The 14462-nt window shown below is 36.1% G+C and overlaps 1 protein-coding gene across 1 annotated transcript; it reads left to right on the forward strand.

Annotated features, from left to right (window-relative positions):
* Positions 1-3496: 3496 nt before the first annotated feature.
* LOC131653005 (sucrose transport protein SUC8-like) lies at positions 3497-5730 on the forward strand. Its single transcript, XM_058923021.1, has 4 exons — positions 3497-4836; positions 4941-5004; positions 5096-5139; positions 5344-5730. Exons 1-4 carry the CDS (start codon positions 3595-3597, stop codon positions 5521-5523), a joined length of 1530 nt encoding a protein of 509 aa, XP_058779004.1. The 5' UTR covers positions 3497-3594; the 3' UTR covers positions 5524-5730.
* The last annotated feature ends 8732 nt before the right edge of the window (positions 5731-14462 follow it).

Here is a 14462-nt window from a genome sequence, read left to right on the forward strand (position 1 = left end):
AAAAGAAAATAAAGTTAGAGATCAAAAGGAGATGATGATTCAAAATGTAAAATGAAGTAACATATTCATAGACATAAAATTACACAAAAATGAAACCTAAGCCACATTGAAATTAACGACATTAGATGACGACCATGCATGAATTAGTAGTCAAACTCATTGACCATATCACTAAAAAAAGACGTGAACATTGAAAAATAAAAAATGTAAAAAAATTGAATAGTGGAAAATAAAATAAAATACTTGTTTTATTTAAAAATAAAAAGCTTAACAACTGGTCATTACAATATAATCTTACAAAATAAAGATTCACAACCCACCGTACACAAGTTTTCTCGTCTTCAATGAACTTGAGAGAATAAACATTTTAGACCTTCAGGCTCAAATGAAGGAACCACCGTTTCTAAAGGTACACATTAAAACCTTCATGGTATTTGACAACTCCATTGAGCTTCATATCATAAATAAGGTCACATTACTCATCATTATGCTTCTTTGCATTAGGCAACCCTTTATTTTAAGTGAAACCTCTATCTCTAAGAAATATAGCTTGTCATTTTACTCCTTGTCCACTTTGGTATGAGAAACGAATTCAACCCTTCAATCAAGATACATCATCCACATTCTCTATGACATTTAACTTGTCATTTATCTCAATGTCCACTTTGGCATCAGAAACAATTTCAACCTTTAGTTTCTTTTTGACTTTTTCCAAGTCATCTTGGATATCCTCAGGATACTAAATGGAGAGTGTCAATTTTTTTAGGACTCATTAAAATTGTTCTGGTGTTTAACCTCACCATACGAAGAAAGTTGTATTTGTGAGCAACAATCGTCTTCAGAAGAGAAACGTGAATGGTTCAAGAACCTATCATTGAACACACTTTTACCAAACCCAATTCCTAAATCAGCGTAGAAACTTCCTCATGGTTCAAGTGATCCTCCACAAACCCGAAGGAATTAAACCTATCATAAATAAGATCATCTTGCTCCTCATGATGATCAAAGTAATTTCAATACAAGATATGTTATGATCAAATTCTTCGACTCTAGTAAAATACAATGATGCTTTAGCTAAAAAGTGAGCAACTTTGTTGTCTTGTCTCCTAATAAAAATTAGTCTAATGTTTGTAACAAATTTAAAGAAGCTTTACAAACCTAATGTACTTGCTACACACTAGGAACCCCTATTTTTGTTGGCGCAACATCGGGGGAGTCGAGTTCGGGAGCATTGATAATCACGGGACATTCCTTCGAGCAATACACCTTTGTGGGAGAGACACCACTTCTCCACCTAAAACCTTAAGGTGATAGGTGAGTGGGTTCTCCCACTTATATATGCTCAAGTCACCACATGCATTTTCAATGTGGGACTATTATCCACACTCACACTTGCATTATTCTCAACACTCCCCCTCAAGTGTGAGTCTACAATGCTCCCCCTCCATGTGGAAACTCCACTTCCACATACACTTGTATCCGTTGACTTTCAACTACAAGTTTTAGTCGGTCCCTTTTTCTTGAACCAAAGGCTCATGATACCATTTGTTAGCACAACATCGGGGGAGGGTCGAGTCGGGAGCATTGTTTATTCCGGGACATTCCTTCGAGCAACACACCTTTGTGGGAGAGACACCACTTCTCCACCTAAAACCTTAAGGTAATAGGTGAGTGGGTTCTCCCACTTATATATGCTCAAGTCACCACACACTTTTCCAATGTGGGACTATTATCCACACTCACACTTGCATTATTCTCAACACTCCCCCTCAAGTGTGAGTCTTACACAATACTCCCTCTCATGTGGAAGCTCTCTCTTCCACATACATACACTTGTATCCGTTGACTTCAACTACATGTATTCGTTGATTCTCTTCAACTACATGTATCCGTTGACTTTCAACTACAAGTTTTAGCCGGTCCCTTTTTCTCGAACCAAAGGCTCATGATACCATTGTTAGCGCAACATCGGGGGAGGGTCGAGTCGGGAGCATTGTTAATTTCCGGGACATTCCTTCGAGCAATACACCTTTGTGGGAGAGACACCACTTCTCCACCTAAAACCTTAAGGTGATAGGTGAGTGGGTTCTCCCACTTATATATGCTCAAGTCACCACATGCATTTTCAATGTGGGACTATTATCCACACTCACACTTGCATTATTCTCAACAATTTTGTCAATTGTTGATGTCAAATGTGTAGTATGTAGAGTGTTCATTCACGTTAACGAGGGTTGTTCTATGATTTATGATCTTCTATTGACTAAAGTATTCCTTCATCTAGTTGAGGGATACCAACAGACATAGATCTACATCCTCTCATAACTTTTCGTTCCTCTTTTTCCTAATACACCAAAGAGATATTGTTGAAGTTTTGATTTGATTTTGGGTTAGAAACTCGAGTATATTTTTAAAAAAGGAAAAAAATAACATCTATCGACCTATCTATTATTATAAATTAAAGACACGTCTCTTCTCTAATATCTTTTCTAATATTTTCGGCCTTATAACACATGGAAAAAAAATACCAATTACGCTCGTAATTACCTTGACAATAGACACACCTATCCAATAATCCAAACAATTCACTCCTATTTTGTTGAAGTATTTGCATTGTTGGTCGACAACCCCTAGACACTCTCCATAGAACCAGCTTCACCTTTTGAAGAATTTTTTTCTATCAAATATTCAACCAATTTTCTTCCACTCTCCCTAGATAAATGGATTTTACACTATACTCGCCATGCAATTAAGTTTTCATTTATGGACATCCTCTTCAACATCTACATACAATTGTATGAATAAAGTTCTCAAAATCTATCTTTCGATAAACATTTCCTCAATTAATATTATTTTTCTCTCCATACCGATCGGTTTAATAAGGTCTCAAATATTTGACTCCATTCCCATAATAATTCAACTCGTAACATAAGAATTCCTCTTCTCCCTTTACTTTTCATAGCACCAAAAGTTTATGTGCCACCATCCTCTAATCGTGATCTTAAGCCTCACTTAGTCACTACCTATAAAGTATGAATACTACCCCAAATAAAGCTCGAGTTATGTCCAAGTTTGGTCCCCAAAAATTCCCTTTTTGTTAATATACAACTTAAAAATCTTTTTATGCTATAATATCAAGATTGGTAGCTAAGTTCCAACTTTTCTTCATGGATTGAATTGCAAAACAATAATAAATATGATTTTCGATACAAACTTGATATCCAAACAAATTAACCGAAGACACATACTAATCAATCAAACTAAGGACAAACATCAAGAGATATTTTTCATCTTTAAAATAATATATAGATTCAATAATTAAAAATAAAGTCAATAATAAACAGTTTGCTTATGTTTTTTCTAACGAGGATGTGTTTATATATATGACGTGTTAAGTACGTGTATACGTAACTAAGAATTTATCCAGATAAGGACACTGTACCAAGCCATCACCACAAAAATATAAGTCTTAGAGTGATGCAGACCCTCCATATTCCCATTCTTCTCATCACATTATAAATTCATGTATTCTCTTCTTAAATTCACACACCCTTATCAATTAAACCTCTAACCTTTCTCTCTAAATCTTTAACCATGGAGGTAAATAAATCTTCCACCAAGAACATCAACAATGAGAAAGGGTCTTCTTTTGAAGTGGATGGTGTACAGCCTACCCCGAGTCCACTCCGTAAAATGATCGCCGTAGCGTCCATCGCTACTGGCGTTCAGTTCGGATGGGCTCTTCAGCTCTCCCTTTTGACACCATACTCGCAGACTCTCGGAGTTCCGCATGTATGGTCGTCCTTTATCTGGCTTTGTGGCCCAATCTCTGGACTTCTAGTCCAGCCTATAGTTGGTTACTATAGTGACCGGAGCACTTCCCGCTTCGGTCGCAGACGTCCCTTTATTTTAAGCGGAGCCTTAGCCGTTGCAGTTTCTGTTTTCCTCATTGGTTACGCAGCTGACCTTGGCCACTCCATGGGCGACGACCTGTCTAAAAAAACCCGACCAAGGGCCGTCGCTATCTTCGTCATTGGCTTCTGGATCCTCGACGTTGCGAACAACATGCTCCAGGGACCATGTCGTGCTTTCCTCGCCGACCTTGCAGCCGGGGACGAGAAGAAGACAAGAACAGCAATGAGTTTCTTCTCTTTCTTCATGGCCGTCGGTAGTATCCTTGGATATGCTGCTGGTTCCTTCGGCAAACTCCATAAAATCTTCCCTTTCACAGAAACCGTAGCATGTAATGTGTTCTGCCAAAATCTTAAGAGCTGTTTCTTTTTCTCCATCCTCCTCTTAATCGTCCTTGCCAGCTTCGCTCTCATCTACGTCAAGGAAACACCAAAGACGAAACTAGAGTTGAACGACGACGACAAGCAGGTTTCTTGTTTCGGAGAGTTGTTCCATGCATTGAAGGAATTGAAGAGACCAATGTGGATATTGATGTTAGTAACAGCCGTGAACTGGATCGCGTGGTTCCCGTTCTTCTTGTTTGACACCGACTGGATGGGCCGTGAGGTGTACGGAGGAGCTCCAGGAGAGAAAGCATATGCCACTGGTGTGAGAGTTGGTTCATTGGGACTCATGCTTAATTCTATTGTTCTTGGATTAATGTCTCTAGCTGTGGAGCCATTGGGAAGATTGGTTGGGGGGATCAAGAGACTTTGGGGGATAGTTAATTTCATTCTAGCTATTTGTTTGGCAATGACTGTCCTCATCACAAAAATTGCTGAGCATGATCGTCATTTGACCGGCGGTGCCACCGTTGGACATCCTTCCGACGGTGTTAAAGCCGGTTCCATGATCTTCTTTGCAGTTCTTGGAATTCCTTTAGCAGTAAGTAACACTTTCTCTCTCTATTTGATGGATATAGTTTAGTACCAAGTATATATATTTATATGTACTAATATGAAGTATTTGATGTGTATCTATATGTATAGATTACTTTCAGTGTTCCTTTTGCTCTAGCATCAATATACTCCAGTGCTTCAGGAGCTGGACAAGGTAAAGCAGCATACTTCAATGTGTTATAAAAAAGTCTAAAATTTTATGTTTGAATGGGAATGACAATTTTTCTTTCATTCAAAATTTTCAGGTTTATCTCTAGGAGTCTTGAATCTTGCAATTGTGATACCACAGGTCTGAATATATTTTCTTCATCGTCTATCGTCTATCTATATCTGTAGCACCGACATCTCTTGAAAAAAAAAAGTGTTTGTGTCTAATTCGGACCGAGACACTTATATATGGATATTGTGACTAAATTTAATTTATTTACATTTTTAGTTATCAAGTGCATTAGTATATTCTAAATTTGACATAAATATTTTTTTTTATATATAGATGTTGGTGTCAGCACTGAATGGACCATGGGATGCTCTATTTGGTGGTGGTAATTTGCCGGCGTTTGTGGTGGGAGCGGTGGCTGCCGCCGTCAGTGCTGTTTTGGCGATAGTGTTGCTGCCGTCGGTGAAACCAGATGATGAGGCCAAGGTTAAACTTGCTGCCGGCGGTTTTCATTAGTACAAGGGGACTTACATAGGTTTCATTTTCAATTTTGCTTCCATCAATTTGGAAAATATTAAGTTTGTAGCATTTTGATTTGAAACTTGTGTGTAATAGATATAATTTTAGCAAGAATGAATCAATGGTATAATGTTTACTATGATTTTTGGTTAAATGTAAAGTGTGATAAACCGATTATAAATAAATACTTAATTAGTTCCATCATGAGATTAGACAATTTAATGCCTAGTTTAAGCCATTTTATATATTCTGCCATTTTTCTTTGCTAAAGAATAATTAAATTAATTTTTGTTTTAACAAGATAAAAAAAATGTGCGCAAGATTTTCAACGGAACTCCTCTTTTTATCTTCGCTCTTTTTCAAATTTCAATCTTTTTAAGTTTAACTTTCAAAATGGCCACTTTTATCACTACCATTCCAACAAAATAAAATTTCATTTATCACTATCCTTCCAACAAAATAAAACTCCGTTTAGAATTTTTAAGGCTATGTTTGGGAGTTTGAGGGGGGAGGGGAAGGCTTTCGTAAAACAATTTTTTTTTGAAAATATAGATAAATATTTGACATTTTTAAAAAAAATGATTTTGTTTAGAATGATAAAAGAGTCGTTATTATTACAAAATTTTTAATTTTCAAAATAGTATAACAACCTAAAAGATATTTGGAAAATTTATGTAAACCCTCCAAAACCCTCTTTCAATACAATTTTTGAGTTCTCTTATTTTATGGAGTTTTTGGTGTTATAAATAAAATCAAACTCTCCTACCCAAAATCTTTTTATTCTTTTCACCCAATTCTTCTTATTTTCTAAAACCCTCTCCTCCCCTACAAACTCCCAAACATAACCTAAGAGATTAATCCAATGGCTTCGCCATATTTTATCATCCAAAAAATAGTGATTCTACCGTTGTTATTGAGTGTAAAATATTAGTTTCTATAAATTTTATTTTTTTAATTGTAAATTAATGAAATATATATTATATGTATTGATATATTTTGCCAAAAAGCACACATGACGCGATACGGGACCAGCCCATATTAGGCGCCCCTATGGATATGTCGCCTAGACACGTCTTCCCCTCACCAATGGTTCGCCGCTCTAAGGAGAAAGTATGGATAATGACATGTACACTGTCCATAACATCGTGTAGAAGCGGTCATGACCATGATTCCATGAGAGGTACGCCGTCCACAAGCTTTATGGTCAAGGTGGAATGATTACTACTTCTTAGGAACCCCTAAATTAAAAGAAGATTTCATGTAGGCAACAAGAGAGAATATTTGCTGCAATGTGGCAGTTAGGGAGGTCCTTGAGGGAATCTGGAAATTGCGAGAGGGAGATTACAAAAAAAACTTAACCAGGGGCTAAAAACAAAATTCGCTAACATTACAAGGAGAATTTATATATTTAACCCATAATAGAAATTAATAGCCACTTTGGCAATGTATCGCCGTCTTTATATCTCTCCCTCCTTCAAAACTTTTCCTTTTCTTTTCGTCAGTCCATAATTTAAATATGAAAAGAGGAATACACAAATTCAAAAGCATTTGAAGCTTTAAAAATGGTTAAAAAATACACAAAAATAAATAAAGTATTTTGGGCCAAAATTGGATAACATGGGCTCTAACACATTTTATTACAATATGATTAATTAAGGGGAATACTCTTTCCACCCTTATGTGTTATTCCATACCACCATGAAAAGTCCAAAATGTTCCTAGCGTCCGGAGATTCATCTCTAAACGCATCTATTTTAGTCATTTCTTAGACCAAATTGAAGAGACACATTTTTTATGTTAAAATTTAATCTGGAGATGCATCTACGTATGTGTAAAAAGTGTGTCCAAAAATGCATCTCCGTAAACACCATTTAATCAAACAGTTGTGGGTAGTCCAGAGACCCTTCCGTTTTCCTCCATCATTTTCTCACAATTTCTATAAAAAAACATTTTACCTCTCACAACCATTGAAGCAGCTCATCCTTTCACTGAATCTAATATTAGTAGAGCTCTTTCTCCTCCTTTCCAGCACCTCATAACATCTAAGCCATCCAAGCTTCTCCTTCTCATCAATCAATTTCATTTGGTAAGTTTTTCAAATTTAGTTTGCTTTTTATGTTTTGATTTGTAGTTATTTTTTAGGATACATTAGTTGTTTTAAGCACATTAGATAGAAATGTGAACGAAATTGGTAAGATAGAAGAACATGCATTGAGGTTTTTTGGGACTACTAGGGAAGAAATGGCTTATCTTCCATGGCTGAGACAATCGTAGGTGTGTCTGGAAATGCATCTCTACTTTTCTCTGCATTGTTTTCAAATATGCATCTCCGGTTTGTACTCAGGCAAAAAATTGGGTGATTTTGAGGAATTTGTGAATTACACCGGACATGTTGTTTATATTTGTCTCAATTTCTAATGCATGTGCAATGGATGAGTACAACGCTGGTCAGATTAGATTCAGGTGTATGTCCCAAACTGCGTCGGTAAAATGTGAGAGGGTCACAGAGGTAAGGACCACGAGGCTATGAGTTATTGTTAACTCGCTTGATGGTGCATCTACTTTGTAAACCCGAGGTTCCCACATGTTTAGTTCTCGTAGCCGACTCTCTCGGGCATCTCAGGCATATGACGCAGCAGAACCTGAAGTTCATGAAGCTCATGTTGATCTTGAAGCCCACGAGGAAGCTGCTGCTGATCATGATACCCCATTAGAGAGTTACCCAAGAGGGTCGTTTGACACCTCATTACTTTACCATTATGCAAAGCATGTTGCTATGCATGTCTGGTATGGTGAGGTATGTTTCTTTTCTTTTACAATACATATGTTGTCAACTAGTTAAATCCATAATGATGGTTATATTTTCTTTTTACAAGAGTATGATTGTTTGAAATCGATTAACCACGTCACGAAAATTTGAATTTGAAGTTGGTACAACCCACTGCTGCTTGGTTCGTTGATGTTATCTGTTATTTTGGTATTTCCGGTTTATGTTGTGCTAGTGTGTGACCATAAACCATGCCATGCAGGGGGATTTTGCAGAGAGGTGACACTCTGAGACGTCATTTTTCCACCTACCTATAGGCGAGATGACCATCACCTTGGATGACGTCTCATGCCTCCTACATCTTCTCATCAAAGGGAGATTACTAAACCACAGGAGGATCAATCGAGAGGAAGACGTCGACTTGATGATCACCCATTTAGGGGGGTTGACCCAGCTGAGGACGCACAAGAGGCACATAGCATTAGAGGTGCTCATGCTAGGTTTAGTTTTTTGGAAAAACTTTATCAAAAACATCTGCGTTGGTCCCTAAATGATGTAGGCTATAATGTGTAGGTTGAGTACCACTGGTATTATGCATTGAGTTTTTACCTCTTTTCCTGGTTGGCACATCCATGTTTGTGGATAAAAGTGCAACCTATGTTGATTTGGTCTACCTTAAATACTTCGTCGACCCGACTTCGATTCTTAAGTACAATTGTGGGGCCGCCTGTTGGGTCTATCTTTTCTCGAAGTTGGAAAAGAGTTTTCTTTGGAATACAAAGCAGATGATAGGGAGTTGCATGCTTCTTACTGTACTTTCTTGTTATTAATATTTTCATAATTCATTTATTACACTTGCTACTAATATTTTTTCACATCATTGATTGGGAAGTTGCGTCTGCCTATGATGAAGATTGTCCACGTGCATCCGCATTTGTTTCGTACAGGGGGAATAGTTCAGTCGATCCATTCAATGTCTCGCTTGACTGTAGGATAATAGATGATGTTTACTTCTGCCCATACGAGAGCCACCGCCAAACACACATGTTTGACGTAATTTCATTATACTCTTGATGGTTGGCATGTGGATCATCTCTTATGTATCCTTATCTTCCATAGCGAGTGATACGCCTGTTTGGCTACTTGCAAATCATTCTGAGACTTCCGTATAAGGTCGCTCCTCCCGGCGTCCACCGCAGAGATCTTGGGGTAATATTGGATGATTTTGAGAGTCACCTGGTACAGTGGAGTATCATCGGGAGTCCGCTCATGTACGTTGAGCTTATGCTGAGGGATACATGACATGGTTCTATAGGGTTTCACACCCTATCATAACATCAGACACTCCTAGAAGACCTCCTAGGCTAACTAATTTGGAGGTACTTAAGGTTCAGGATTAGCATGCCGAAATCTTGATGTTGGTTTGTCAACGTGTTGCGGAGATGGGTATAGGAGCCATAGATGCAGGACTCTTTGAGGATGGAACTCCCTAGTTGGCCCTCATGGAGTCCATGGTTGCCGAGTTAGGGAATGTTGTTCAGTACATGCGGCGGAGGAGTTAATGGGTTAGACATATCCGGTAGTTAGTTTATGTTTGTATGTATTACTTTTTGTATTTTTGGACAAATTTTACGTAGATGTTAGTATTTTGTATTTTTGTATTATGTTTGTATGACTTTTTTTCATTTAACTTTAATATAACTTCATTTTACTTGAATTTTACTTTGATTTAACTATACTATAAGTTGGCCGCAAAAAACTATTATGTTGGGACAATGGTGCTGCTCTGAAATGATTTAGAAGAATTTTCGGAGAAGCATCTGTGAAATAAATCACCCTTGCACTTAACACGCTTCCAATGCCTTTTAAAGGACTTCTGAGAACATTTCATCAGAGACACATCTTCGGATACACTCAAATAATATACGGATATGCATCTTTGGGCCATATTTTATTCAAAATGCGGTGGATCTTAGAATAGCGCAATTTAGTGTGATTTTGATGCGTCCGGAAATAACATTTTGATTTTTTAAGGGTGTGGTTTGCATATATAAGGGTGGAAAGAGTAATCCCCTTAATTAAAACATCAAAATAGGGGCAACAAATACACATGTCATGTCAAGAGTTTGGATCAAAATTAGAGTTGGCCCATTTCTTTCAATTGGTATGTTGCTTCCATTGACTTGGTCATAAATTATAATAGAACACTATTAACACTCCTAACATGTGCCATTGTCATAGATATGACCTCCTAAACTTTGAATTATTTCATACAAGTCTTGGTGGTAATTTATAATTCATGTGTTAGGCAAAATAAAACCATAAATTAAAATGAATGAAATAAATTTTTTTTAAACTTTTTTTATAAGTTTTCTTCTACATGTTTAATGAGCTCTTAATCTCATCAGATAGAGCCTTCAAGCATCCTTTTAAGGTTCCGTAGCAAATTAAAAATAGATGGTTTAAATGTATAAAGTTAGTTTCTAATTGGAATTTCATAGTCTCTCACATTTATAGAAAAGGGAACAGCTGTGCAGACACCCTTGCTAATTTAGGATTAACTATTTCTGATACTATTTATTTTGACTCTATTCCTTTGTTTCTAAGGACTGATTTTGTTAAGAATATGCTTGATTTGCCATTCTTTAGATTTGGTTGATGTTGAGAGGGTATTAGTATAATCCTCCCTCTCTTTTTGTACTATTTTTTTCTCTGCAATACAGCCCCTTATTTAAAAAAATAATAATCATATAGCCCCTCATAAATAAGTGTTGTGTGTGACTTGGCCTTTGAGCAACTTTATTCTAATTTTTAAATATTTTCTTTCAACTCACTTTCCACCTTTATTTTACATTAAAGCTTGAGTTGCTTTCATTTTTTGTTAGAGCATAAGTGGTTTCACCCAATGGTCATTCTCAAAAAATAAACTAATATAGGAAGGTTGTGAAACCTCCTATCACTGATTGGACTTTTGTCGATATGTTGCACTCTTATTTTAGAAGAGCTAACTGAAGAATAAACAAGATGGTTGATTCAAGATTTTTTTTGTTACATTAGTAACAATTCCATTAGTTCCAGCAATAAGAGTGAAGCGAGTGTAATTATTAATGGGAGTGAATGTGTTACGTTAAAGATCTTTCTTTGAATCTAGTGTGTAAAAAAGAGTAATCTTATTCTTACACCCATATTATACACCAATACTTACACCAAACACTCTTTACCGTATTTATACGGTGAACAGTGTTTTTTAAAATAAAATAATTAATAATATTTATAAAAAATATTTTTTATTTTTAAAATTACAGACGACACTGTTCATGTACGGACGTGCATTAACCAACTTCATTACTGAATTAACCAAATTTTTACACTGTATTAACCAAGTTTGATGATTGCTAAAGATTATTTTTAATAACTAAATGTTGCATTAACCAACTTCATTACTGCATTAACCAAGTTTTTACACTGCATTAACCAAGTTTGGTGACTGCTAAAAATTATTTTTAATACTTGGATGCTGTATTAACCAACTTCATTACTGCATTAACCAAATTTAAGTAATGCTATTATTACACTCATGAACAGTACTTACAGTAGTCACCAAATTTGGTTAATGCAATGTAAAAATTTGGTTAATGCAGTAATGAAGTTGGTTAATGCAACATTCAGGTATTAAAATTAATTTTTAGCAGACATCAAACTTGGTTAATGTAGTGTAAAAACTTGGTTAATACAGTAATGAAGTTGGTTAATGCACGTCCGTACATGAACAATGTCGTTCTTAATTTTAAAAATAAAACAAATATTATTATTTTATTTTAAAAAATATTGTTTATCGTATAAATACGGTAAACAATGTTTGGTGTAAGTATTGATGTATAATATAGGTGTAAGAATAACATTACACTCTAAAAAAAATACCTAGTTGTCTTGTTCTTATTTTCTAGATGACACCTCAGGTTATCTTAGGGAATCAAATCTAAACACATTTTTATTTACTAATGAAGTGACGTCTATCTGAAGAGAGTAGAGACACTACATAAAGAACCCCAAAATGAAACAACATACAAAGGCGAAGGCAGGGGCATGCGAAGGACTTACCTAACTTCATGTTGAACAATCACTATACCAAATTTGTCTTTTAGCAGCACCCCTACTAAAGCGCTTTTAGTAAAAAGCGCTGGTATAGGTTGCGCTAAAAACAAAATAAAAAAACACGCTAAAAAAGCGCTCTTAAAGGTTGGGGGTTACGAAAGCGCTTTCAAAAAGCGCTCTTATAGGCTGGGGTACGAAAGCGCTTTCAAAAAGCGCTCTTATAGTGGGGGGGTACGAAAGCGCTTTCTGAAAGCGCTCTTATAGGGGGCTTATGAAAGCGCTTTCAAAAGCGCTCTTATAGGGGGTGGGGTACAAGAGCGCTTTTATCCTAAAAAGCGCTGGTATAGCCTTAGTTACGAAAGCGCTTTTCAAAAGCGCTGTCATACCCTTTTTAAAATTAAAATTTTTAAAAACAAATTATACTAAACGCGCTTCATCGTTTCCAAATCCCTAATTTCTTCATTGCTGCCCACAGAAAACTGAAAATCTTTGAACTCAGAAAACTCAGAAAATCGTTTCATCTGAAAATCGAATTCAAATCGTTTCCATCGTTGCCCACCATTTCAACTCAGAAAACTCACCATCTCATAAAATTGTGAGCCACCATTCTCCGTTCTCAATCGTCTTCTTCTCATCGTCTTCTGCTCTTTGCTTGTTCTCATCGTCTTCTTCTCAACGGCACTGCTCATCGCTTGTTCAACTCTGGGCTTTTGTTCAGATTATTCGAGAGACACATACAGGTAAAGGTTCTTTCTCTGAGATACATTCAATTTACCTACTCTGTGGTTTAGACTATTTAGGAGTTTTGGAATGCATATATTTTCCCTACTTAGCTCCTAGTATTTTGTTACGAAGTAGAAATGGTTGTTGGATAACTCTAAGGTTGAGTCTTGTATGAATTACGAATGGTGACCGTGTGGCTCTATTGGAGTGTTGGGATAGAAAATAATTGTATTTGGTTCTGCTGTATCAGTGCTTCGTAAAACATCCCTTACCCACAATTCTTCTTTTATTATTCTAAAGTAAATTTTGCTGTTACCAAAATCCCACGTTTTTGTTTGATTAAAGATACCCAATTCAACCCTCTTTTCTTTCATTAGAATTCCGGTAAAGCTAACTACTATAACATAAAGAACTTGGCAGTTGTATTTCTAACCTTACTTTAGAGCACGCCTTCAATTCTCATGTTTTGTATGGCTCGAAATACTCACATTAGCATAGTTATGTGTCGGGTTTGAGTATAACTATTGGTGGTTCTTTTTGCTAAGTGTTTGATAATCCATATATTGTATTAGATTGGGTTTGAATGATATTGTGCTTCTCTTTGAGTTTTGGTTTTGGTTCATGTTCATGGCTGCCCGAGTTCGTTGTGTAAACATGTTTGAAGTGAACTTAAGTATGCGTTAATAGGTTGGTGTAGTGGCTTCCCGGTTTCTAAGTTAATTGATTCAAAGGTGGTTGGAATTGATCTCATGTTTTGAAGTGGAATTAAGTCATATTTTGTATTGATATTATTTGATTTTGATTCTAAAGACATCGTTGAGCTTTGATATTTGAATATGCATGATTTTGGTTGATCGATAGATCTTTTGGCTATGGTTGAGTTTACTTTCTTTCATCTTGAACTTGTTTGAAGTGAATTTTGAGAGCCAATTTATACGTATATCATGGCTGTTCGGGATGTTGGTTTAGGGATTTAGAACTTGTTTTGAACCCAATTTCTCATGGTACAATGTGACTTCTTGCATCTTGTTTCATTTTTGGTTTGAAAATTGTGTTAGTTTGTGAGTTTACTTGAATTTGAATGCATTTGACATAATGATACAATGCTGATTTTTTTAAGCTATGGATTATGACCTAATTTTTATATTCTTCAATTAAGTTTTTTATTTTATATTTTTTAGGAATATCTTTGCTAGATAGGGGTTACTTGTGAAGAGTGAAAGTTTGATCTCATTCAAGAAGTTGCTTACTACTATACAGGTAATTAATTGTTCTCTCTCGCCAAAGTAATATGTTGCGTTTTATTGCTTCTGATTCATTCCGTGTATCCTTTGCGTTTTGACAGAAACGC

This window comes from Vicia villosa, linkage group LG2 (genome assembly GCF_029867415.1).
Source record: "Vicia villosa cultivar HV-30 ecotype Madison, WI linkage group LG2, Vvil1.0, whole genome shotgun sequence".
In the NCBI taxonomy this organism is placed as follows: domain Eukaryota; kingdom Viridiplantae; phylum Streptophyta; class Magnoliopsida; order Fabales; family Fabaceae; genus Vicia; species Vicia villosa.

What these genes read in the sequence shown, in the direction of transcription:
- LOC131653005 (XM_058923021.1), top strand. Translation starts at nt 3,595, where the DNA reads ATGGAGGTAAATAAATCTTCCACCAAGAACATCAACAATGAGAAAGGG. An exon ending in TTCTTGGAATTCCTTTAGCA is followed by an intron (nt 4,837 to 4,940) that starts GTAAGTAACACT and finishes CTATATGTATAG; the next exon opens with ATTACTTTCAGTGTTCCTTT. An exon ending in TTGCAATTGTGATACCACAG is followed by an intron (nt 5,140 to 5,343) that starts GTCTGAATATAT and finishes TTTTATATATAG; the next exon opens with ATGTTGGTGTCAGCACTGAA.